This window comes from Leuciscus leuciscus, assembly GCF_965113295.1.
Source record: "Leuciscus leuciscus genome assembly, chromosome: 5".
Taxonomy (NCBI): domain Eukaryota; kingdom Metazoa; phylum Chordata; class Actinopteri; order Cypriniformes; family Leuciscidae; genus Leuciscus; species Leuciscus leuciscus.
Window position 1 is genome coordinate 28763476 of NC_138729.1, and position 27182 is coordinate 28790657.

The window sequence follows — 27182 nt, forward strand, 5'->3', positions numbered from 1 at the left end:
TTCGTCACATTAAAGGTGCTGTAGGACATCTGGGAAAATGCTAACTTTAGCCTGATAGCAGTAAAAGCATACGTCCCACCCTCCCTGCAAATCACCGTCCAAAGCCATGCTTCCTGAAAGCATGAACGCGCACAGTCAAGAAGACCGGAGACAACTTTACTGCAATACCAATATCATGTGTCATTCACCGGTGAGAAAACTTTATAGTACGGTTAGTAACACTTCAATACCAAACGTAAACAAATCTTAAAAACAGAATTAGATGCAGCAAGTTTTCGGTTTGTTTAGCTAGCAAAATATTTGTCAGTGTGTAATAATATTTTTTGCATGACAGGGTTTCCACAACGAGAGTCTGCTTGGCTCCGATGAAGATATATAGATCGTAGATCCTTTGACAGTGCCACTTGTTGTCGGTTCAGAAGGAAAGTTAGGTTGTTGCTGCTTGCCTGCCATTCTCGCTCTGTCTGCACAGCGGATGTGAACGTGCTGATGACTTATGTCTGCGTGAACCGCCTGCACAGTGGTATGCAAACACATGTTTACTGACAGGGAACACGTGCTATAGGACCGTTCGGACTGAACGCAACGATTGAACGACCATTTTATGGTCCTACGCCTTCCACAGACGACATATATTTATAAAAATACATTTAGACCGCTTAACAGAGTGATTGCTATCAGGATATGAGGAGACTTTCAACCAGCATAACAAAAAATGTTTCTGCAGAGAATCACCTACGGCACCTTAAAGTCCATTTCTTAGTTAATTATTTATTCATTCATGAGCAATTATTATACACTCTGCTTTAAATATGTGTCGAAATAATAAAGGAGGGAAAAATTCACAAAAGATCTGGATACTTTTCACAGCAATACACTAAGATAAATACGATATGCAACTCTTTGCCAACTGCATCTATTGGCATGTAATAATGACGCACACTCACCTACATACATCAAAACTTGTTTCAGCACGGTTAATTGAAGACTTGAAGTAGCATGACTGTTCCAGTGCCAACCTTTTAAGACATAAGTCACACTTTACGTGTCTGATTTGTTTTGCCTAGGATCCAGAAGAGTTATTTGTACATCCAGACTCCTAATATTGTGGATAGATTCCGGATTGCCAGAGAATGGAGGTGTATTTGCATTTGATTTATTTTGTGCACTAGCCAACAATAATCAACTAATTTAATTATATATTAGCACTATTCAGAATACACTTTGCTAAAAGTTATATAAATGGCAAAATGATAAAGGAAGGGAAAAATGGAGTTAGATAGAACATTCGCAGGAGTTTTTATGCCGTAGTCGTCTTGTGTGTTTTCAGGATGCCGAGTCTCCATGTTTTCCAGAGAATTCCCAGATTCTGTAGTATCCAACAGAAACAAACAAATACTTGAGTCATTGGGTAAATTCTTGTGGTTATGTGGTGTTCCTGCGATGTATCCACTTGAGGAGGTGTTTGTGCTGTTGGGAATGCGGTTTATAGGCTTTTACATTGGTGGATGAGAGGAACTTCTTATATGGTTAAAAAAAAAAATGGTGTTGCCAAACTATCAATATGTAGTTTGGGATTTTATTTTATTTTAATCTTTTTTTGGATGGCCTCAGCAGAACCTATTCAATAAATTATTTACTTTACTTCCCAAAAAAGCTTTCGTTTCTATTAATTTGCCATATAAATCTATTAATTTACCACATCTATATGCTTTTTTAATAAAATTTGTAACTCAAATCATTTATATCACTGCTAAACATACTGTCACGATCCACACACGAAGGAACAGGAAAAGGGAAGATCCAAGTGCAGTAATTATATTTATTGGGGAATTCTGTAAGCATAAATCCAGTCCAGGCAATTAGTCATCATCATAAATCCATCCAAAAACAAGAACACAAACCGGGAACAGAAGTGGCGTGATAATAGACAAGGAATCCATAACAAACACTAGACAGGCAGGGCATGTATAACAAAGAACTAACAATGAATAACGGAACAGCTGGGTACAATGATGACGGGGAACAGCTGAGTGCAATGATGACGGGAAACAGCTGAGTGCAATGAACAGTGATTGGTACAGACAAGGATTGTGGGGAATGCAGTTCATGAATAGGATGACACCGTGGGGAAGAGGACCTCTAATGGACACCAGGGATACACAAACCAGACACTGTGACACATACATTAAAGAAAATGATTACCAATGCAAAATTGCTCTAAAATGCTGAAAAATTATATTAATTTTCAGAGAGCATTCAACACTTTAAATTATGCCTTCAAATCAGCTGTCATGGAGGATGGAGTTATGTTTGTAGTTGTTTTGTCTGTCTTTCAAGTCGTTACAAACTCACACAGAAATATGTGCCTCGTTGATACGAGACACATGACAAAACTAGCTAAAAGATGTCTGACTGACAAAATAATCCGGTAATGATGATCACACACTGCTGCCAAAGCCATAATAACATGGCACATGAAAGAGCAAGGAAACAGAGATAAATGTACTACATACTAGCAAAAAGTATGTGGACACCTGCATTCTAATTACCAGGTTTGGCTATTTATTCCAGTTATTGCAGTGAAAAAATGTCTTGTCATATACAAGGACTAGAATTGTGTGATTCCAGCTTTGTTGCTGAAGTTTTGGGAAGCTCCTTTTTCTGTTCCAAAATCAAAATGCAATACAAAATGTTATTATAATTTTAAGAGTCTGGTGTAGAATATTTTGGTCCGCACAAAGCCCAGATGTAAACCCCATAAAACACCTTTGGAATGAAAAAAAGGAGCTATTGATTAGACGGTTCAAGAGTAGTGCAGCATCCAATCATTCACTAAACTCACTGATGTGTTTGTCCCCTACCAGTAGTGTTGCTTTCGTCAACGAAAATTATGACGAAATATTGTCGTCAACGAACCGTTATCACCTGACGAAAACGAGACGAGACGAGACGTAAATGCTGGTCATGTGACGATGACTAAAATACATGTATAATGCAATATCGTTGACGAATAAAAACGAGACTAAATGTGGTTGACAAAATAAAAACTATGCTAAAATGTCTCTTCATTTTCGTTGACCAAAACGAGACGAGACGAAATGTTATATCGTCACGACGAATGAGAGAGTTGTGCGTGAACCCATAGCTTTCAGTCCCTCCAGAAAAACGCGATTATGCGATCGCATGATTCCATGCATAATCAGCCAAAGTCCGCATATTTATGCGGGGGACGCATTTTTTTAAATACGCCGCACTTTTGCCGCATAAATTGCAGATTTCCGCGTGCAAAATATGCGGGCTTACATGATTTCATAATCCCCGCATTTTCGTTGCAAAAAGTCACATATATATCTTAGCAGAAAGTTGACAAATGTTGGGTTTACTTCACACAAGCGCAGCCATTTCCCCTGTTGCCATGGGAACGTTATGAAGTGACGTAATTACGCGACATCATTGAAAAGCTGCAAACCCCGCGATAGGCATATTTCACAAAAATCCGGTCGTATCTTACACCGCAGGCCGTGCTTTGCAGGTTTTCATGGAACAACTGGGGAGAAGTTAAATCATGTCAGACACAGAAGGCAAAAAGACGTGTCTGTGGTGTGAAGGAGTAAGTTAAGCAGATGTTGAAAATGGAGTGTTGATGCTGGTTCGGGAGTGATGCCCTGACAAAACATGTTTATATTGCACTTGATTGTTATCTGATTTGCACGTCATGCACTTTTATTTATTATTATCAAATGTTGGCAAATTAAAATTGTTTGTAGAAGTTGTTTTCTGTAACTTTCTTAAAAATGAGTGAACATGGAGCAGTTTTTCCGTGAGCGGGACTGGAAAACCCGGAGTGGATCAGGAGTGGAGTGATAGCAGAACGCTTAGAGTGGAGAGAGGAACATGCTTTTGCTCCACTCCAGGCTTTGATCGCATCCCCCTAAGCAGGGTGAATAGCCTACACCTCGTCTTTCCCATTCAAACTAAAATGAAGACATTTATTACACTATTAATGTAATTGGTGTTGGGCAATCACTTTTTTTTCTCTTTTTCATCAAACTGCAGTTTTTGCAAGTTCCCGCAATTTTTGCAAGTTCCCGCAATTTCATCGCATAAAATTGCATAAATATCCCGCATATTCCATCGCATTTTTTAAGAAATCTTGCCGCATAATCAAGGATTTTTGCCCGCAACAATCACAAAAAAACTCCGCGTTTTTCTGGAGGGACTGAGCTTTGTCGGGTTTAAATTCTGGTTTGCGACCTGGTCACCCGATTATCAGCGAATTTAACAATATTACTCCATTAGTTACTCACTTAAAATGTCTCATTGATATATTTGACACATTCATAATCATTACTTTTGCCGGTTCTTTGTGACAGCTGTAGGCTATGTTATTGGCAGCGTCATCCTCCGGTTACATGAACGCGTCACCGCATCAGCACCAGAACATGGAGATTTTATTTTAGAGAATAATCGCACAACCTATTCGATGTTCTATAATTAAATAAACTAATCGAATATCCAAAAATCGTGACTCATCCCTGCATGGAATCTCTTGTTTCTTTTCCCAAATCTTCACTCACGTCTCACCCATTTTCTAAAGGGATTATAAACGTTTCTTCATTGGCTCGCATTTAATTAGGCCTATTATATTCGTATTATTTACTGTGGTAAAGTAGAAAAACGCTGTAGGACAGATAGCCTACATTTGTACTTGCATGTCAAATTCTTTTTAACACAGTTTGTGCTTGTTATATTAGACAGGGCGCGTCAAGTTTAGTTATAAAGCGCGTTTCACACGCGCGGGTGATTTTTAGTTTCACTTTCTCTGGCAGCGCAATCTCAAACATAGCCTAAATATCTCGCCCTTGTGGAGGATAAAATTCGCTCTTCAGACCAATTCACATCAAGTAGAAAACACGAAGATATCATGAAGAGATCGATGGTCTCTTTCCTGCTCGTGTCCCACATCCCTCTCAGAGCGCAGAGTATAGGCTATATCACGCGTCTTTGTGTGGAAATATAAAACGAGTTTTTAATTTTTTAAATAACCCCCCAACCACCGCCGGTAGTTGGTCCATTACCGTGGTGGTAAAAAATAAATAAAAAAACTGCCACCGTCACAGCCCTAAATATACTAAATATAATAAGATAACCTTGTTTGAAATTCTATATTGACTGGGTTAAATAGAATTGCATTACTAAAAGAGACTAAAATACAATTTTCATTGACTAAAACTAGACTTAAATGTCATCAGTTTTTGCGACTAAAACTAGACTAAAATGTCATCAGTTTTCGTTGACTAAAACTAGACTAAAATGTCATCAGTTTTAAAGAGACTAAAAAGAGTATGAACGTGACTAAAACTAATAAAAACTAAAACGACAGCTTGACACAAAGACTAGACTAAAACTAAAATTAAAACAGGCCGCCAAAAACAACACTACCTACCAGTGTTTACAGCTCTTGTAAGATGCAGTTTCACATCTGCTAGGCTTACTGCGGTAGTCTGTGTTACCGGTTGTTAGGGTGTACCGTCGGTGAAGGTGTAAAATCAGTGACGATGGAGAAGAATTTTCAATCCAGGGTGTTTATTTTGGTGCAAAAGTGATTCCCAAGCAAAAATATATACAGTAACAAAAACTAAGGCAAAATAAATGTATATATATATATAAATCCATAAGAGGTTCACATGTATTCTGGCAACGCCAATATCCAGGCCCAAAAATACAAGGAGTGATCCCACACTCCAAAAACTCTTCTAAAAATGGCTACCAGGAGCCCTTTTATAGAGTTAGGCTCCTCCCACTTCTGGAACATACCATGTATAAATGATCATTTTAAAGCAAGATAAAACTACACAAATATTTTAAACAAATGGTATTAACATGCAACCTATGCATCACACTATTAATTACAAAATGATGTCTCAACATTGCAAAGAAAAATGTCTGAGAAATGATAATTTCCCTGATTTCCCCCATGTGATGTCCCTGACAATGAAAGTGCCCTTCCAATTGGGCAATTAGAAGCTTTAAAATGGCAGCCGTCGCTGCACATGGGTTTGCCAGTAGAGAGGTGACCCACAATATGAGTAACAGTATTTTATGTGTATATGTTAGTTTGTTACAGGGGAAATAAACTGTTAACATTTGTAAATGAGTTTGATGTGATTTCTTTGAATGTTAAATCATATAACAAAACAAAACATTTAGCATTGAGACAAAACAAACAACCAACAAAAGAAAAGAAAATTATATAAAAAAACCATGGAACTAAGCAGAGAGCCTATCACACCACCTAAACAGAAAAATAACCACACATCTAGTATACGATGTTATTTTGCCGGCATGTAGATTGTGTGTGTGTATTGGTGTAAACGGTTTATGGGTGTACATACACTTCAGCAGTCCTTTCAAAATAAAAGTCCTTTTAGTCTTAGGTCACAGGCTCTCTGTGACATTTCCCCCTCCCTCTCCTGACACCTCTTGAGGTGTCCTTGAGAGAAAATCAGCGGTACAATTCTGTGCCCCTTTCTTATACAGTACCTCAAAATCAAAGGGCTGAATGGCTAGAAACCACCTAGTTATTCTGGCATTAGTGTCCCTCATTTTGCCCAACCAGGCCAGTGCCCGATGGTCAGTCTCTAGCCGAAACTTGCGTCCCAGCAAATAGTATCGCAGAGAGTCTAATGCCCATTTAATTGCAAGACATTCCTTCTCCACCGTTGAGTACTTTGTCTCTCGGGGAAGGAGCTTCCTACTGATATAGGCAATGGGTTTTAGATGTCCTTGTTCACCCTGCAACAGCACAGCTCCTAGGCCATGCTCTGAAGCATCAGTCTGCACAGTAAACAGTTGCTCAAAGTCAGGAATCTGAAGCAGTGGTTCCTTACATAACGAGTCCTTCAAATCCTGGAAGGCCTTTTCACAGTCCATAGTCCAATTCACCTTGTTTGGGTGGCACTTTTTGGTGAGGTTAGTCAGGGCAACTGCCCGGGCTGAAAAGTTTGGTACAAACCTTCGGTACCAGCCAACCAGTCCCAAAAAGGACCGTACCTGCTTTTTGGTCACAGGCCTCTCAGCATTCTTAATGGCTTCAATTTTACCAACTTGTGGTCGGACCACCCCATGTCCCAGTACATACCCCAGGTATTGGGTCTCAGCCTTGGCCAGGCCACACTTGTCTGGGCGGATGGTCAATCCAGCAGTCTTTATCCTCTTTAGCACCTCTTGGAGATGCCCTAGATGTTCCTCCCAGCTCTGGCTAAAGATGATAATATCGTCCAAGTAGGCTGCAGCAAACATTTCCGTCCCTTGGAGAATCTTGTCCATCATTCTCTGAAATGTTGCTGGAGCACCATGAAGCCCAAATGGAAGAACCTGGAACTGAAAGTGTCCAAATGGGGTCTTAAATGCTGTAAGCTCCTTGCATTCTGGCTTTAATGGAACTTGCCAGTACCCCTTGCAGAGATCTAGAGTACTGAGGTATTTTGCTCTTCCAAGTCTTTCAACCAGCTCATCTACCCTTGGCATGGGGTAAGGGTCAAACTTACTGACACTATTCAGTTTACGGAAGTCCAGGCAGAACCGGAGAGTGCCATCCTTCTTAGGTACCAGTACAATAGGGCTGCTCCATTCACTGGTGGATGGTTCTATTACACCCAGACTCTGCATGGTCTTTAGCTCCTCTTTCATCACTGGTAGCAGTCTTTCAGGTACACGATAGACAGGTTGTCGGATGGGTTTGGGGTCGTTCAGAATGATGGAGTGACTGATCAGGTCTGTTCTACCGGGTGACTCCATGAAAAGCTGGTTAGGTAAGCACCCCATCAGCTGCTGTTTCTGTTTCTCAGTCAAGTGACTGAGATTTAGTTCGCTCTTGCCTGGATGTCCAGGGATTTATTGCTCTTCTACCTCCTCCTCCTCTGCTACTGCTCTCACAAACATAGCGTTGTCCCTCACTGGGGCTGCTGTGTTTTCGGCCATATCTGATGATGGTATACGGGAATGCCATTTCTTTAGCATGTTGATGTGGAATACCTGCAGAGGCTTGCTTCTGGAAGGAATTTCGATTTCGTAGGTCACTGGACCCACTTTACGCTTTACTTCATAGGGACCTTGCCACTTCGCCAACAACTTGTTTTCCAATGTTGGCAACAGCAAAAGGACCTTATCACCAGGATTGAAACTGCGTGTTCGGGCTGCTTTGTCATACCACTCTTTCTGCTGGGCTTGGGACTGGAGCAAGTTCTTTCGGGCTTGAGCTGTGGTCTTTTGGAGTTGCTCTCTCATCTTGAGGACATAAGTCAGAATGTTTTGCTTACTGGGCTTATGTGTGTCTTCCCAGCTCTCTTTCAGCACATCCAAGGGTCCTCTAACAGGATGGGCATAAAGGAGCTCAAAAGGGGAGAATCCTGTTGAGGCCTGGGGTACTTCCCGATAGGCAAAAAGAAGGAAAGGCAGCCACTTGTCCCAGTCTTTGCCCGTTTCGGAGACAAACTTTTTGAGCATGGCTTTTAGGGTCTGGTTAAAACGTTCGACCAGCCCATCAGTCTGAGGGTGATACGGGGTGGTTCGCACTCTTTTAATCCCTAGCAGTTGATATACCTGGTGTAGGGTATGGCTCATGAAGTTGGGTCCTTGGTCTGTGAGAACCTCCCGTGGTATGCCCACTTGTGAAAAGAATCTCTACAGTGTTGTAGATATCTGTTTGGCAGTGACCTCTCTAAGGGGATAAGCCTCAGGGTACCTTGTAGCATAGTCACAAATTACTAAAATGAATATGTTCCCTGCCTGACTTCTTTCCAGTGGGCCAACTATATCTACACCTATTCTTTCAAAGGGAGAGTCAACAACAGGTAATGGAATAAGTGGGGCATAAGCAGGGGTACGACCAACAGCAAGCTGACACTCAGGGCATGTCTTACAGAACTCCTTCACATCGCTGTACATTCTGGGCCAATAAAACCTCTTTGCAATCCGCATTAAGGTTTTCATAAATCCCAAGTGACCTGCCCAGGGAATGGAGTGACCTAGATCTAATACTTCCCTTCTCTGTGTCTGGGGTACAACCAACTGCATCCCGTCCTCCTTACTTTCTCTGTATAAGAGTCCATTATTCAGTACAAACCTCTCATCCAAACAAGCATTCACTTCTTTATTCTGTACCTGCTTAAAACATTCAGCTAAGGTGGAATCTTCATTCTGGAGTTTAGCTAGGTTATTTGGAATGACAATATCTGTATCGCTTAACCCCCTGAGGTCTACGGTATCGCCGGCGATACCAGCTCGCTTTTTTTTTATTAGTGTAAAAGAAACTCATAAATACTCTGTTGACTTTGATTTTCCATAGGAGTTTCATACATCAATCGATTCTGTTAAATGTGTATTATTTTTGTGTATACTCACAATAAAAACAAAGTGTTGTGCTTTTTGCCAAATAAAGAAAAATAAACACGAAGCGAGTTCTGCCTTCTCTCTGCCAGTGAAGTCCATTCTGAAACGCGTCCGAAAATTAACAATAACTCAGCGAATACTCAGTCAAACAGACATACAGACACACAGGCATGAAGCTTGAATTCTCTTCTTTTAAATGAAGTAATTTATATAAAAAACAAATATTCTCATCTTGTGAAATCTGTATTAAAAGAGAGCGATTCCAGTCGACCTAATTACAGCTAATTCAGATGTAATGTGACTCCGCCCACGGAGAGCGCGCGCTATTCAAACGCAAATGGCTGAGGCAATCCTGTGAACGCCCCCATCAGCTCGAGAAAACACACAAGTTTATTTAGATCATTACTTGTTTACACCGTCTTGCAGCGCTGTGAGGAATAATACTAATGGAAAATGTCCCTCAGAAGTGCGGGTATATCGAGGAGCGAGCTGAGTAAGTTTTTTCCTTCTCACGTGAATTTCTTCACGTGGGTTTCTGTTTATGAATGAATAAACGGCAGAGATGCGCGCTGTTTACCACAGCTGGCAAAGACAGTTTAAATTTAAATCGCGTGTGTGAATGAATGATGATGTTTTAGCAAACTGCATTGCTATACTGAGATAAGTAAACATCGACTGAATGTTGAAATAAAATGTAGGCTATTTGTATAAGCAACGTATTAAACTGCAAATTAACAATATGCCCTAATATTTCATGAAAACAACGTTACAGTCAGACGAAATATGAAAGACAACATTTTGTTGACTAGATTTGGGTACAGTTTTTACTGTAGAATATACTGCCACATCAAATAAGCTTTTGTTTAGCAATTTCTATATATAAAATACTATTTTTGTCAAAAATAAAGTCATCAACTAAGATGTTAGCTGTTCCAATGTTGGTTATATTCAAACTAATGAATACATAGATAAAATATAGGCCTATAATCATTTTTTTTACAAAGAAAGAGTACACTTGAAATATTGTTGAAATTGTAATTATTGTTGTAGCCTAATTGTAACCGTTTTAATAAAATAGCAAAACATATTTACAAGATAGATGTAAGCAAAATCTTAAATGGTCAATATAAGTCTTCTTCTAAATATATATTTTGTCCTTGCATTGTGGCTCAGTCAGTGTCACACCTGAGTGAATGGCTCATCATTATGCAGAGTGGGTGTATTCTAAGGTGTAAACCACTCCTCGTTCACGCCCCCTCGCATATTGGCTTTCCAAGCAAAACCTGTTTTACATCAATTTAAATCAATGTATGGTTTTATGTGAACGATAAAGCAAGACTATTTTCACATAATTTTGAAGAAAAAACTATAGGCGACGACATCCAATAGTCAAAAGTCTTATTGCCACATATTTAGTATGTGTTTTGTGGCCTTATTTCAAAAACTTTAATTTTTTGTTTTTTCGATAACCACGCATAAACATTATTCTCTCAAAAATGAAAACATGTACATGTGGCTCACATATTATTGTAGTCCTGTTTGTGCTATATAGAGTGAATTTACACCTTTGCCATTAATATGTTTATAAGCAACTGAAAAAAGCACAAATGTCAGAGCATGTCAGAACACCCCCAGGGCCCAAAAAAACGCTCAGACTCCAGAGGGTTAAGTCAGGTTCCTCTGTCTCTACCTCAGCTTGCTCTGCAGTCTCTATCAAGCTTTCCACATACTCTCTACGTAGCTGCAGCCTATCCTCTGCTGTACGTTTTGGCTCTGTGACAATAACCTCAGAAAAAAAGGGCATGGATTGCAGTGTCTTCTCAGTTTCTTGCTTCTTAGCCTGAGCCCTTGTTACTATTCCACACCATGCCGTCTCCTGTACCAAATCAACCAACACTGGTAAATCTGTACCTAGCAAAATGGGGTATGGCAGACTCTGAGCTACTCCAACCTTCATGAGATATGGCTGATTATGCACCTCAATGTAAACTTCAGCTTTTGGCAAATTAGTACTGTCCCCATGAACACAACAGACAGTCACAGTCTCCTCCTCACTCCAGCTATCTCGGGGTACATATTTGGCCTCTACCAATGTGTGGGCACAGCCTGTGTCAACCAAAGCTGGAAGTGGTTTCCCATTCAACAAAACAGTGACAACTGGCTCTAAGTCATGTTTAGGGGTTGCATACTGTACTAGCCGTGGAACATAACAGAGACTAGCTGCCTTAGGCTTTTTCAAGGGACAATGCGGTCTAGTATGCCCTGGCTCACCACAATTATAACACACTACTTCATTTTTTACTATGGTTTGAGGTAGGGGAACAGATGTTGTGGGTTCAATGTATGTAGATTTCAGAACCTTAGCTTGGCTTTTAGAGCTTGACCACACCCCCATACCCTCAGACTTACCCTTGGTGGCCTGCAGGACGCCAGCATAGTGGAAGTTTCCTGGACCCCTCCTTGCAGCAATATAGGCCTCCACCAGGTTAGCAGCCTGCCCAGCAGTGGCTGGATTCCGTTCCTTGACCCAGGTTCTCACCTCTGGATGTAACACCCGCAGAAACTGTTCAAGCACAATAGTCTCCATTATGTTGTCCTTGCTGCTTTTGTTGAACTGGACCCACTTGCAAAACAGATCTTTAATACGAGTGTAGAGTTCTTGGGGTGACTCCTGCATAGGGGTATTTAAAGAACGGAACCTTAACCGATAGGTCTCAGTGCTGATCTCATACTTTTTCAGTATGGCTTCCTTCAGCTGGTCATAATCCTTTGTCTGGGAAGAGTTCATGGCCACAAAAGCACTCCTGGCCTTGCCTGTAAGCAGGGGTATTAAGCGTATGGCCCAGTCTCCTCTCGGCCACTGGTAAACTTCCGCCAGTCTCTCAAAAGTGGTCAAAAAGTGTTCTATGTCATCTGTGTCTTCAAGCCTGGACAATCTTGGCTCCTGGCTTTTCACCCTGGCAGCTGCTCCATCACCGTCTGTACCTGGAACTCGGGAACGCTCCATATCAAGCTGCATTTGGGTGACTTGATGACTGAGAACTTTGTAGTGTTGCTCTCGTCTAGCTGTTTCTCGTTCCTGCCGTTCATCTCGCTCTCGCTGATACCGCATGAAGGACTCAAACATCCGTGAAAGAGCCGTCACTGCAGCCTCCCCTCCAGCAGATGGAACTTCAGCAGGTTGCTCACTTGCCTCTGGGTCACCTCCTATGGCCCCCTGGTCCACATCCTGAACTGTGTCTTCCACAGGCTGACTCCTTAATTTGGGAGGCATGTCAGAAAGGCAATCTCCCCACACGTCACTTGACCGGTACTAATCCCACTTCTGACACCACTTGTTAGGGTGTACCGTCGGTGAAGGTGTAAAATCAGTGACGATGGAGAAGAATTTTCAATCCAGGGTGTTTATTTTGGTGCAAAAGTGATTCCCAAGCAAAAATATATACAGTAACAAAAACTAAGGCAAAATAAATGTGTATATATATATATATATATATATATATATATATATATATATATATATATATATATATATATATAAATCCATAAGAGGTTCACATGTATTCTGGCTACACCAATATCCAGGCCCAAAAATACAAGGAGTGATCCCACACTCCAAAAACTCTTCTAAAAATGGCTACCAGGAGCCCTTTTATAGAGTTAGGCTCCTCCCACTTCTGGAACATACCATGTATAAATGATCATTTTAAAGCAAGATAAAACTACACAAATATTTTAAACAAATGGTATTAACATGCAACCTATGCATCACACTATTAATTACAAAATGATGTCTCAACATTGCAAAGAAAAATGTCTGAGAAATGATAATTTCCCTGATTTCCCCCATGTGATGTCCCTGACAATGAAAGTGCCCTTCCAATTGGGCAATTAGAAGCTTTAAAATGGCAGCCGTCGCTGCACATGGGTTTGCCAGTAGAGAGGTGACCCACAATGTGAGTAACAGTATTTTATGTGTATATGTTAGTTTGTTACAGGGGAAATAAACTGTTAACATTTGTAAATGAGTTTGATGTGATTTCTTTGAATGTTAAATCATATAACAAAACAAAACATTTAGCATTGAGACAAAACAAACAACCAACAAAAGAAAAGAAAATTATATAAAAAAACCATGGAACTAAGCAGAGAGCCTATCACACCACCTAAACAGAAAAAATAACCACACATCTAGTATACGATGTTATTTTGCCGGCATGTAGATTGTGTGTGTGTATTGGTGTAAACGGTTTATGGGTGTACATGCACTTCAGCAGTCCTTTCAAAATAAAAGTCCTTTTAGTCTTAGGTCACAGGCTCTCTGTGACACCGGTGTTACACTGTGTTTGGCCGTTCACCGATTACATTACTTGGCCATCATGGCACTGCTCCCACTGTCCTTTTGCTTTTTTTTATAGAAATAAAAACCATTAGTTCAGTCAACAGACCTTACACTTTTAAAATGAAAGCCTCTGCTCTGCATCATACAGCACGAGCTGCAGAGTCTCAGCACAGTGCAGCAGGAGTCTTATCACTTGTCAGTCATCTCTCCTTACTCTCGTCATGTGATAAGATGATGGCAGAGGATTTGGTGCACAACAGATCCTGAGCGTCATTTGACAAATATCTTATCTTGTAAATTGTGCAGACAGTACTGCCGCTCCCTATCAGAGGTTGTAAAGTCCTGGTTCAGAAAGTAAAAGTCCTCCTCTGTATTTTGTTCCAACCACCTGGATTTGCTAATTCAAACAGGAGATAGAACTAATTAGTGAAATCAGCTGGCTGAGTTCATGGGTGGAATAAACATATGGCAGGACTTTTACTTTCTGAACCTGGACTTTACCCCTGCTCCCGATACACAGAGTATCACGAATTCATTCAAAAGCGATTTCAGTACCCGGCATATTGATGTTGAACGTGATTTCACCAAGTACAACATGTTCCCGGATCAACATTCCAATCAACCAATCAGATTTGAGGGACATGTTTACAGTTTGTCAAGTTTAGGCTTACAACCAGGGTTAGGTTATTCAACTATCATTTGCCCCTGATTTTAGTGCTAATTTATGGGTAGGGTCAGGTTTAAGGGTAAGGTTTGGTTGTTAAACATTATATGATATTTCTAAACAATCTATTCTTTTATGAATTCCTTTAACTTCACAGACACTGTGAAATGTTATAATAGCATCTTAATTTTAAATAAATCTGTGTAAGGATTTGTTTTTAACGGTTTGATGTAAATTGTGTACAGATTAAGAATTCAGCAATAACCTCCTTTTGTCTCTTTCTTTTTTGTCTTCCTCTCTCATCTACTTCAGCTCAGAGAAAGAGCAGTTAGTTGAAGAGGAGGAGGATGACTTGAAGGAAGTGTTGGATCTGAGGAAGATTGCAGTACAGCTGCTACAACAAGAGCAACAGAACAGGTGATCTTTCTTTCATGCTAAATCACACATGGTCATGCAACCTTCAGAGCCCATCAAACACACATACAGTAAGACCCTCAGACTCCCTGTAATATTAGGGCTGTCAATCGATTAAAAAAATCTAAACAAACACTTGCACTGACTACACATTATAAAAATTGTTTATATAAAGGGTTAAAAATTGTTCAAGGGTTATTGTATATTTGGGGCTTAGCCCAGACTAGGTGTATTTGGCACCATTAGCATTAAACATTGGAATATTATATATGTACTTTACAATTAAATGTCGACATGTTACATCTCCAGGGTATAATTTTAATAAAGTAAATCTATCCCCAGAGATACAACTAAAAAAAGTCCCGCTAACTGTCTTTACCTCAAAAGATTTCTTCAAAACACAGTAGTTAAAAATAAAAAATAAAGAAATGTGTCCTTTTAAGCTTCCTATAATCAGCCTTATGTTGTATAAGGTAACAGTAGATACTCATTCTAACTTTTTAAATAAGTTAGCAGATGGTTTAAATGATTGCTTTTAAGATTAATATAGTTCCTTAATTTACCAAAGTTTGTGGCATCATGTCGTAGTAAAGATTTTGCAAGAACTGTAAATTTGCAGACTTGTGTATATTCTACTTTGTTATCAGAGTTATGTCTAGAAAATATTCAGTGCTGGATTACAGCTGGATGCAATTCTAACCTAAAAGCCAACAAATCTTCTTGTTCAGGGGTGTCAAACTCGGTTCCTGGAGGGTCACATCCCTACAGAGTTTAGTTCCAACCCTGCTTCAACACACATACCTGTAGTTTTCAAATAAGCCTGAAGGATTTGCTGGATCAGGTGCGTTTAATTAGGATTGAAGCTAAACTCTACATGGCTGTGGGTTTTGCACCACTGAACTAGTTACTCTTTTCTTCAGGGTTGTCTGCAGAACTAAAGGCTCCCCAGTCATTTAAATGATTGCTCTTTGTCACAAAATAATCCAATAGTCGAATTCTATGCATTAAAGGTAGATTAACATGGGCTTTTAACTAAATTCCCACATCTAGCGCTGCCAGTAAGGTTATGCCAGGGGTCTCCAACCCTGCTCCTGGAGAGTTCAGCTCCAACCCCAATCAAACCAGAGGTGTAAAGAGTACCTGAAAGCCATACTTGAGTAAAAGCCATACCTTATAGCAAAAATGACTCCATAACAAGTTACAAGTCACCAATTTCAATACGACTTGAGTAAAAGCGACTTAAGCTAGTCCCAGACTAAAATGCATGTTTGAGCTGTTTTAACTGAAAGCAACTTGCACTGATATATCTTAAAATATGTCAGTGGAATTGTTTTGTCTCAAGATGCACACCAGTAATAATTTTTTTTCTAAGGCACTGATATAAAAGCTACTTAAATGCCTTATTTGAACTAAGCCCTAATCCTGGCTTAATCTAAGCACTGTCTGTGAAACCGGGCCTTAGAGTATCTGATTTTAACAGTTGGCCTACTTAAGTATTTTACCTTGCTGAATGTAGGCTCAAAGATGCTCTAGTCCTCAACAACTAAGAAACATACTAGTGAAAAGCAAGAAACAGTTGATTTGTGAGGAGAGCAATCACTTGTTTATTTTCGACCGTCTCTTCAGTATAACGGATCAATAAAATAATGTAAAGTTAAATGAAATAGTCAAAGCCTACTTGCTATGTACATGCTGGTTTTCGGCCTCATCAGCAGCTGCAGGCATGGCCTCATCTCATATACGAAACGCCTGCGATTCACAACTACCTGCTATTGCACTCACATTCACGTAAAGTAGCCTTGTTGACAAGTTTGGTTGAGTCAGGGCAAAACGCACAAGATTTTGTTGCAGAAATAAACTGCTGTGGAAAAAGTTAGGTGCCATGCAAAATGTAACAAGTAATTGCATTACTCATCACAAATGTATTGGAGAAAAGAGTATACTTATTCAAAAATGTAGTCCAAAAATGTAGTAGAGTAAAAGTCGCTAATATCTTTAATACTCCGGAAACTACAAAGTAGCCAAAAAGGTACTTAAGTACAGGAACTAATTGCATTTATTCAAATATTTTACACCATGGAATCAAACACACCTGAAGCAGCTAATCAAGGTGTTCATGATTACTTGAAAATTATAGGCAGGGGTGGGACTGAGGTCTGCTGGAGACGCTTGAGTTATGCTTTTTTAATTTGTGTTATTTAAATTAATTCTACTTACTGAAAAGAGTAAATTGACGTCCCAATATAATGTAGATATATCTTTTAAAATACGCTACTCTTTTCTTTATTCACTTTTTCTTTCTTTTGAACCTCATCCTAATACCTCCTATGACTTTGCTCTCTTGCTGAGAGATTCACAGATGAAAGCAAGATTTGACAGTTCCAATTCGAAACTCTCATCCATGCATGCTACATCTGAAGGAGAGATCGGCTGTCAGATGTATTGAAGTAATTCAATCAGACACTGTCACTCTATTTACTAACAAATGAACCATATTCCTCCTCCTCTTTCTCCTTCCTTCTCCTTCTCCATCCCTTCCATCTCCACCTAATCCTGGGATCTGATCGGTACACACATGACATTTGACTCTCAGGAGGCGGTCCCTAATTTGTAGGGCAGAGAGTCTAATTCACCGTAGAAGAGCAGCGGGGAGAGCTCACAGGTAGAAGGAGAGCTGTGTGTGTTTATATGTGTGTTTATTTCAAATGGTGGATATGTGTCATACTGTATCTGATATGAGGGTGTATGACACATGTCCAGTACATCTGGCGTCTACGTGCTGTGTGTTAATAAGTACATGCGTGCATGTCCTGGCTTAATGTCACAAAGTCAAGTGTTGTAATTTCAAGTGTGTTGTGCAGATGTGGAAACTTTGAATTTGTCGGTTCATTTCACATAAGAATAAATTACATGCATTTTCAAAGATTGCTGTGAATCATAAGCCAATGTGCTTACGGATAATTGGGCAGACATCATGAGTTGAGAATGCTCAGAAGTGCGTCTAACCTAGAAAATCATTGCGCAAATTTTTTATTTGTTTTTCAAATCCCATCTTTAGCACTGATTGTTTTCACAAATTGTATAACGTTTCATATGCATCACATCTTAAATAATGAACAATTACCTGAAATTCAATCTGGCTGTTTAAACTAAGGTGCATTACCAAAAATCTGTTTTCGTCACCTGTGAATGTGGTTTGAGGAGAAAATCCAACGCGACTTTGAGGGGACCAAGCAAAACATAATTATGTATTTCTGCTCAGCCATCGTGTCGATCGTGGACATCAACCACACGGCATACGCTAATACCTTTTCATTACGATCTACTTTCTATGTATAACAGTTCTATTCTATCTAATAACGTAGACATGACTGTTATGGCGGGTAAAAATGGCGGGTGCTGGTGTTTCGCATGTGTTTGACCAGTCAGCATACACTAACATCACGGATAGTTCTGGTTTAGACTCTGAAGTAGGAGCTAAATTAGTTCCTCCAAAAGGAGTTCCTAGAACTAAACCCTGCTCTGAAGTAGGAGCTAAATTAGTTCCTCCAAAAGGAGTTCCTAGAACTAAACCCTGCTCTGAAGTAGGAGCTAAATTAGTTCCTCCAAAAGGAGTTCCTAGAACTAAACCCTGCTCTGAAGTAGGAGCTAAATTAGTTCCTAGAACTAAAATTGTATCTAGTTCCAGTGGTGCGAACACGCCAAAATCCTGGAACTTCCGCCAATAGTTCTAGGAACTATTAAAAGGTTCCTCCGGTGTGAAAGCCCCATTGTGACCCAGGTCTATACAATTGCCTTTTTCATGTGGAGGAATTGTTTACGTCAGTTTTGCTGTCAAGCATGTGTGCTTTTTTTTTTTTTTTTTTTTTTTCTTTTTTTTTGGGTACAAAGATACATTTGTTAAGCACCACTAAAGATGCAGGTCAAACAAAGACTACATTCATTCTCATATAGTGACACCAGCATTGACTTTTTTTTCTGCATTATTTGAAGTGTCAAAACATAGAATGGTTGTTCTGTTCTTACAGGTTTCTCAGCCACTCAGGGAGCAGCACCAAACAGAGATCCCCATCTCAAACTGTCAGAAGGTATTCTGATGCACGCACAGACTTCCACACACATTCTGATTTCTTAAAAAATATCTCGTTTATTCACCTTTATTTTCCAACGCTCAAGTAAGCTTTTTCCAGTGAATGTGCGGGTTGTCTGATTCTTTAGCCACTTTAGGCAAGTAATCAGAAGAATAACAAAGCACAGTAAAATTTGTGCTACAAACCAGTTTATTTATGATTATAATATTGTAATGACCCGGCAGTCAGCGGTAGCAGCTGGGTGCATTATGGGTAATTGTTTGTTGGGAGTTGATTTATGCGTTATTAAAGCAAGATGGTTAGGCTTTTGGTAAAGTTAGTAAAGTTATGTATGTTAAGGTTCAAGTTAGCTCGGGTTTTCTTGGTTCATTTACTGCCTTGTGTCCCATATACCGTAAAAATGTGTCTCTCACCATCATGGAGAGAGATGTGTAAGGGAGATGTGTAACTTGGCGATGGGACCTTGCCTGTGTAGTTTTTAAAAGAGAAAGACGACAGTACTGGCTCCTGCTGGTTTGCTTTACCGATGCTCCACTCGCATAGACATTGTGCGGTGTATGGGACACGAGTGCTCATATCTCGTGCTAGCAATTAGCTTGGTAAAAGTACAATAGCGTAGCTTAGCTCTGGTCAGTAGCTACTGAATAGCTGCTAGTTATTACAATATTAAATTAAAATAATATTATAACAAATACTAGTTCGCAATATCAAATAGTATAATGGACTTTTTGGACAGCTAAAATAACTGGAAGACACCGAAAACTTAACTTAAAACCTGAATAAAATTTACAAAAATCATTACATTGCGTATTTATTAGCACATAATGTATGGTTAATGTACATTAGAAATGTCATGACACTTCATACATTTTCATTCAAACTTTACAATAATCTCCCATATATTGACATTAGTTAATGCATAAGGTATCATGAAATAACTGAACAATATTTTTACAGCATTTATTGATCTTGTTAAATTCTAATTTATAAATGCAATTTTTTTTCACTGCAAATTAAAGTTAGGTAATGGTAGTTAAATTTAAGTATAAATTAATATTACCCAGATTAATAAATGCTGTAAAAAATATTGTCAGTTAAACTAATGTTAAAGGGATGGTTCGGAGTAAAATCAACCTAGGGTACTTTGCACCATGACCTCGAGCCAAACACTTCCTGCAAAAAAAGCACGTAAAAGCACGAAAAGCACGTAAAAGTCCTGGCAGAAAGTGATGCATAAGGATGTAGTGTAACGATGAATTATAATTTTTTCCGAAGTGTTAACAACTTAGTGTTAACTAATAATTGTTGCAAACTGGTACCACCAACAAAATATTAGTGCATTGCTTTCTGCCAGGAGTTTTACGTGCTTTTCCCTAATCACTGAAGTGACGTCGACGCCTGGGTTAGCAGTAACATGAGCCGTCAGGCAAGTGTTATTTAAATAAACTCCTGATGTACTTACAAACTTTCCAATGCCTCGTTTTATGAGTACAGAACCTATTTGTACTACTGTATAAGTTTGGTACCATTCTGGGCATTATTAGTGGGGTAATTTACAAGATCCAGCCTTGGATCCATTAGCGCCTGCACTAAGCCATCCGACTGATATAAAAAAGCTCTAACTTTAATAATGTTCAACCAAGGGAAAAAGCTTCTGGGGGGTGTTTGGCTCGAGGTCATGGTGCAAAGGACCCTTGGTTGATTTTACTCCGAACCATCCCTTTAACATGCAATATATTGTAAAGTGGGTAACACTTTACAATAACATAATTTGATGGCATTCGTTTATGCATTAGTTTTCATGAACTAACAATGACATTTTTTACAGCATTTATTAAATTTAATATCATTAATACATTTGTTCATAGTTAATTCGTGTGTATTGATATAGCATTAATGTCACAAATGTGTATATAGAAATTAACATTCACCTGAAATATAAAAAATAAATAAAAATTGTTCATGAAACAAATGTTAATGAATGGAACCTTATTTTAAGATGTTGTTCTTATGCGTTACCTTGTTTTTATTCTATCTGCTAATGATTTATAATACTATTATAAAGTGCTACTAGTTGTACCAGACTATTCGGTATTCATAAAACCAAAGCTTTGCATTTGCACATTTATTTTAAACGTTTGTAGGGTGGAGAATCCTCAGGAGTTCAATCTCTGAGATCTCTTTGTTGATTGTGGAAACGCCCTTAAAATAAAAAAACTAAACTGAGAGGGAGGTGATAACAGGGTGGAGAAGCTATATATTTGACAGTTGAGCAGGTAGAGGCACGAATGTATACACCTGGAAATAGTTTTTTTTATTATTATTCAGAACTGCAGTCTTGCAGTCAATCCTGAGGTCTGCATTAGTGAATCACACTATGACTGAAGCAGTGAACCAGGGCATCAGTTGCTCATACTAATTTGCCACAACCATACTGTTTCTCCAACAATTTTTGGAGGTCCTGTACAACAAATTATTTTTCTAGTGGATTCTCATTGTCAACAATTTCACCTCCAATCGAATCAAATACTGGCTGAAACTCTCTCACATCCTGATAGCGATCAATAATAGAAGTGACAGATACTACAAGGCACATGATATATGTGACAGACCTGTCATTGTCTGCAGAAAGCAATCCCAGCCTTAGTGTTACATCTCCAGACTTGCCTCTCACTGTCTGAAAATGTTACCCCACAGCATTATTAAGGTATAACGTATTTAGGTTGTTGTGTAGACCATTCATCTGCTGGAGTTATGACCTGCCAAGTGTCAACTGTAGGTCTTAACACATGTGCATTTTCCACATTCATTGTGCACAATGAAAGAATTAGAATAGAGCCTCAAATTACCCTCATCGTCCACAGACAGATCAGGTACATTAATGACCTGTCAACACATCAGGCCTCACACACAGTTGAGCATGCACACACATTCCCATATCTGTCCCAACATAAGTGCACACATTAATATCGTAGTGCAATAGCCCCTAAGCCCGCATTTGTATGTTTTGGTGGTCCATGTCACTCAATGTTTCTGTTTTTCTTTACAGTGCATCACTAGATGAAGGAAGCAGCTCAGCCTCTGCCTTAAGTGGACAGGTACCAATATACACGTTTACAAGCACACGCAATCATACACGCCATTGTACGCAATAATGCATGTAGCCGCATGTATTTTGTCTCACCTAATACTGGCTGGCTTTTCATTGGAAAGTTACTGAATTATGAAGGATTCCCATTCATTAAGTGTCAGTTCTTTGGCTTCTCATTGTGAGACTGGCTTCTTCATACAAGGCCTTGTTTTATAGCGCGCCCATTCTATCATCCCTTTTATTCCCTAGCCATATGTGTTCATTTATGTAATATATTGACTACTAAAGATGCATTCAGTAGTTTTTTAGCTAGCGTTAGCATCGCTGTTTTTCATGTACTTTAAGTAGTAACACCACAATGGTGTTAGACGCTGCACTGCAATCTATTGACGTCAATCAGCATGATTATTTCTAAGTTTGGTCACACATGTTCACTATTAAGGGACTGTTCGTTTTTTATTTAAGGGGCCACCGGAGGAGTTTTGAGATCTGTTGTCAAAAAAGACATGACCCTCCCTTTGCCAGCAATACATTTTTCTATGACCCTCCAAAATGATTGTGAAAAAAGGCATGACCCTCCCCGATAATTTATTGATTAGCCTACTTCTGTACTGCGCTTGGCAAAGATGTTCAGATAGCCATTGTTTGATTGTTTTTTAAAACCATAAACTCTTGCTTTCTCATCTTACTAGGGCTGTAACGATAGACCAAACCTACGATTCGGTTCGTATCACGATTTTAGATTTTAGATTTGAAAAAAAATCATGTTTTTGGTGCTGATGCGGTGTGACTCGTTCAACATGTGGGTGGCGCTGCCAACAAAGCATCTAAAAGCTGTCACAAAGAACCGGCAAAAGTAATTATTATGAATATGTCAAATATAGCAAGGAGACATTTTAATTGTTTATTAATAAACACGTGTTTTCTGTGTCGACTGCAAAGATGAAGTTGACGATGCGTCGCGATCTTCTCAGAACGCGCTAGAGAAATGCACATTTCATAAGCAGAAAGCAGTCTGTTTTCCTTCATTAATGATTGAGTAGACATTTCAAGCTTTCTATATATTTCTCAGGTCTGTGAGGCAAGCCAAGTAGCCTTACGCTGAGTTTCGGTTCATTTATGAGACAAGAGTCCAGTTCTCGCCCGCGCCTCCGTGTCATGATTATCTATTTTCTACTATATTTACTTCTTAGGCTATTTAAATCCAGATAAAACATTGATTAAAATTAAGATACAATTAATAAAAAAACGAAATTCACTTTAAAGAAAGGCTTTGTGCTTTCTGTTTGAGGTCTCTGTGAAATTTTTAAAGTCGCTTTCAGAGCAGTCATGTCCGTAATGGAGAACTGTCACGCCCGTAACATTGTTTTTTTTTTTTTTTCACATAAATGCGACCACGAAAAATTAAATAAAAATAATATGTTATGTTCTGTGGAGGCCGATCTTTATTCATCCGGTGGGTATATATCTTTTGGTTTGCACAGTGTAATTTATAGAATTACGAATTATTTTGCCACCTAAAAGTTAAAGATTTTTTGTGTGACGTCACATGTGTATTTCCCTCATATTAAATATAAAACGCATGTGTAGACTGATATTTTTCTAATGTCTTGACTGCAAATGTCACGTCCATAACACTGGAATCGCCCAAGTTTAACGAATTTATCCTCAACTAGTTTTTGTGGTGTAGGTCTACGTATTTATGTTAACTTAAATAAATCTAATAGTAATTTAAAGATGTGGTAGCCCTACATCTTACACATCGTGGAAACAAAATAAGAATGGAAACTAAAATATGGTAGTATGCGCCTCAGTCCCAATACTGTAAAACTCGACGTAGGCCTACGTTCACAACATGTTAATGCAGCGGTAGAGTTACACTCACAGGACACTGTGCACTTATTCGCAATCACAAAAGTTCATTATTTGCTCGTGCTTTAAAGCTTTGCCGGGTAAACATTTCATTGGCGTTCTGTTCTGACATGATGCACTTTTTCTAAGCGCGAACTGAAGTGCGCGCGCAATGTCAAACAGCGCCAAACTGGATTTTTGTTGGGTCAGACCCATCTGATATCGAAGGGGGGCTGATAACGCGAGATCAACATCGACCTAAATGGAAAAAAAATAGCACCAAACAAGCCACTTTGAAATGTTGCTGTTTTCATGAATATAAAAGTTGGGTGACCCTCCCCCTAGACTAAAAAAAATTGGATGACCCTCAACAAAGAATAACAAGACATGACCCTCCCCTATTTTCCTCCGGTGGCCCCTTCCATAAATACCGAACGGTCCCTAACTAGGAGTTTTCCCTCAATAAACTTCTAATTACTGCTTATTGATAGTAAGTAAGGTAGTTGTTGTAGTGGTTGTTGAGGTATGGGGTAGGGCTAAGGGCTCTAGAATATGATCATGCAGAATAAGGAATGAATATATGCGTTATAAGTACTAATAAACAGCCAATATGCTAGTAATATGTATGCTAATAAGCAACTAGTTAATAATGAATGTGTACCTAATCTAAAGTGTTACCCTATTTTTTGGTAAATTACACTGTTATTGGTGCGTTTTAGAGAGCTGTCTAAACATTAATTAATACCCTTACCTGTCTAATAAACAGAATCTTGGGCATCACTATTCAGGATTTTCTCCATCATCAAATATTCCCATTGTGTATATGTCTTATCAGTGTTTGCATACACTTTTTGTCTTTGTTGGCCTTCGTGTCTTCTGGCTTCAGACGTTTTCTGCTGCTTTGGCGGTACAGGTACTGATTCTCTCGTGGTCTCTGCTGGTTAAGCACGATAATAAGTGTGTTCAGTAGTCAAATTTTTGCTCTTTGCATCACCAAACAACACTACATTACTAGTGTATCTACAAAGGCAGCAGCCAATGAGTGAGAGGATTCTCACTGACGTTTAGTGAAACACTGCGGAACACGTCATTTCATCATTGAGCTCGGTGACCCGCACCATGCATAATTAAAACATTTTATGTAGAAAACTATTATGAGTACAGTCTACATCTCATGTGAGTGTACGTCATTCAGATGACTTCACAAAAACACTACTTATTTCTTTGTGTAAAACTTTTTAAATTGGCACTAAACTACTGATTGCATCTTTAAGTTTTCAGGTACTAATATCAGTATAGTGCTCTCAGCTTTGTTGAACGCATACAACTGTTTACATTTACATTACTGTTCCCAAAATTCTACAGACCCCTCCCCAAAGCAGTGCAGAAAACGTAAAATAATCTCCAGATTTCATCTGGGCCTGCTAATTTCATTATTGTGTCTGAGAATTCCATTCTTACTCATTCTGTGTTTTTTGTTGTTGTTTTTGTGTGTGTATGTGTGCATTTATTTTTTAAGGAGACTGATCTCACTGATGAAGATGCGGCTTTCTCTGAGGTCACTCTTCATCACATTCCTCCTTCTCATTCATTTCTACCTTTTACAGCAAAGGTTCTAATGTCCGAGGTTCTTGTAGTATTTTTACTCAGATTTGCACTACTGTTCAAAAGTTTGGGGTTAATATTTTTAAATAAGTGTATGCTTTTATTCAGAAAGAATGTATTAAATTGATCTGTGACAGTAAAGACATTTATAATGCTAAAACAAATTTTTCATTTTTAAATAAATGCTGGGTTTTTTTTGTTTTTTTTACTTTCAATTAACAAAAGAACCTTAAAAAACATGTCTCATGGTTTCCATTCTAAGCAGCACAACTGTTTTCAACAATGATAATAATAATACATGTTTCTTGAGCAGCAAACCAGCATATTAGAATGATTTCTGAAGGATCATGTGACACTTAAGACTAGAGTAATGATGCTGAAAATTCAGCTTTGTCATCACAGGAATAAATTACATCTTATATTCACATAGAAAGAGTTATATTAAATTGTAAAAATATTTCACAATATTACTGTTTTTACTGTATTTTTTTTATCAAATAAATGTAGCCTTGGTGAGCATAAGAGACTTCTTTCAAAAACATGTAAAAAAATTAATTATAATAAAAAGTTACTGACACCAAACATTTGAACAGGAGTGTATATTTCATTACATTTTCTTTACAACGTTTTGTTCGCCCATTCCTTACATTACAAGCTAAAAATTATGCAGTTAAAATGTAACTCCATAATTTCATAAACACACTTTTGCTAGAAAACAATGGCATAGAATCTAAAATATTGCTAATTAGTTTGTAGTTTATTGATACTTTCATGCTTTTGATCATTTATGTCATTTTTGATATTCCAACAAAACTCATCTGTGTTAGCCAACCACATAACATTATCTGTGAATGTCAATGAATGTTTGATTTTCAGTGCTAGTGAAGGACTGGCCCAAAAAAAGCAGGTTACAGTTTTGCCAACTGGTCTAAAACATTCTCACACTGGCATGAGGCCTCTTTACCTGTCATTCACTGTAATATTGTGATTTGTCCCTCAGCCTTCTTCCTCTTGCTCGTTTGATGGAAGTTTGAAATCAGAAAGCAGTGACTCAGAGCCAAAATGGCCAGAGGTTCCTCCTGTTCTCAACCAGAATGAGGATCGGAGAAGAAATAAATACCTGAGAAAAGACTACCTGAAGGTATACACCCAAGTATGCACATGTTCGCGATTTTTCTCACACGTTTTCTTCTTCTCATGTATACTCACGCATCTCTCTCTCTCTCTCTCTCTCTCTCTCTCTCTCTCTCTCTCTCTCTCTCTCTCTCTCTCTCTCTCTCTCTCTCTCGTTCTGTCAAAGAAATGCGCACACACATATTTTAAAGGGGACCTATTATGCCCATTTTCACAAGATGTAAAATAAGTCTCTGATGTCCCCAGAGTGTGTATGTGAAGTTTTAGCTCAAAATACCCAACAGATAATTTTTTACAGTATGTTTAAATTGTCATTTTTTGAGGCTCAGAAAAACGTGCTGTTTTAGTGTGTACCCTTTAAATGCAAATAAGCTGCTGCTGCACGACACAGGGGGCGGAGCTTCATGAGCTCGCGCTCAGTCTCTCAGGACAATTTCATCTCACGGAATGATGATAATATCAGAAACTCTCAGTAACGGTGTTCATTTCGACCCGGAGTCGGACAATAATGCCTACAGAGTCAGAGTGCTGTATGGAGATGGAACAGGTATAGTTTAGTAGTTTAATTACGGTTATAACGTATTTGTCATCTGC

The 27182-nt window shown here is 38.8% G+C and overlaps 1 protein-coding gene and 1 long non-coding RNA gene across 9 annotated transcripts in view; both read left to right on the top strand.

Annotated features, from left to right (window-relative positions):
• The window catches only part of lrch2 (leucine-rich repeats and calponin homology (CH) domain containing 2), a 103576-nt gene that overhangs the window by 45336 nt on the left and 31058 nt on the right, over window positions 1-27182 (top strand). Inside the window, exons 11-16 of one of the 8 annotated variants that reach the window (XM_082169139.1) lie at window positions 14715-14819; window positions 17410-17478; window positions 18845-18904; window positions 21957-22005; window positions 25369-25476; window positions 26455-26607. In XM_082169139.1, coding sequence (XP_082025265.1) covers window positions 14715-14819; window positions 17410-17478; window positions 18845-18904; window positions 21957-22005; window positions 25369-25476; window positions 26455-26607 — 544 coding nt within the window. The remainder of the gene's footprint in view (window positions 1-14714; window positions 14820-17409; window positions 17479-18844; window positions 18905-21956; window positions 22006-25368; window positions 25477-26454; window positions 26608-27182) is intronic. The other 7 variants (XM_082169140.1, XM_082169141.1, XM_082169143.1 and 4 more) reach the window with 7 other exon arrangements.
• Window positions 5450-13864, top strand: LOC309498460. Its single transcript, XR_014205955.1, has 2 exons — window positions 5450-5502; window positions 13713-13864. It is a non-coding gene; the product is annotated as an uncharacterized lncRNA (long non-coding RNA).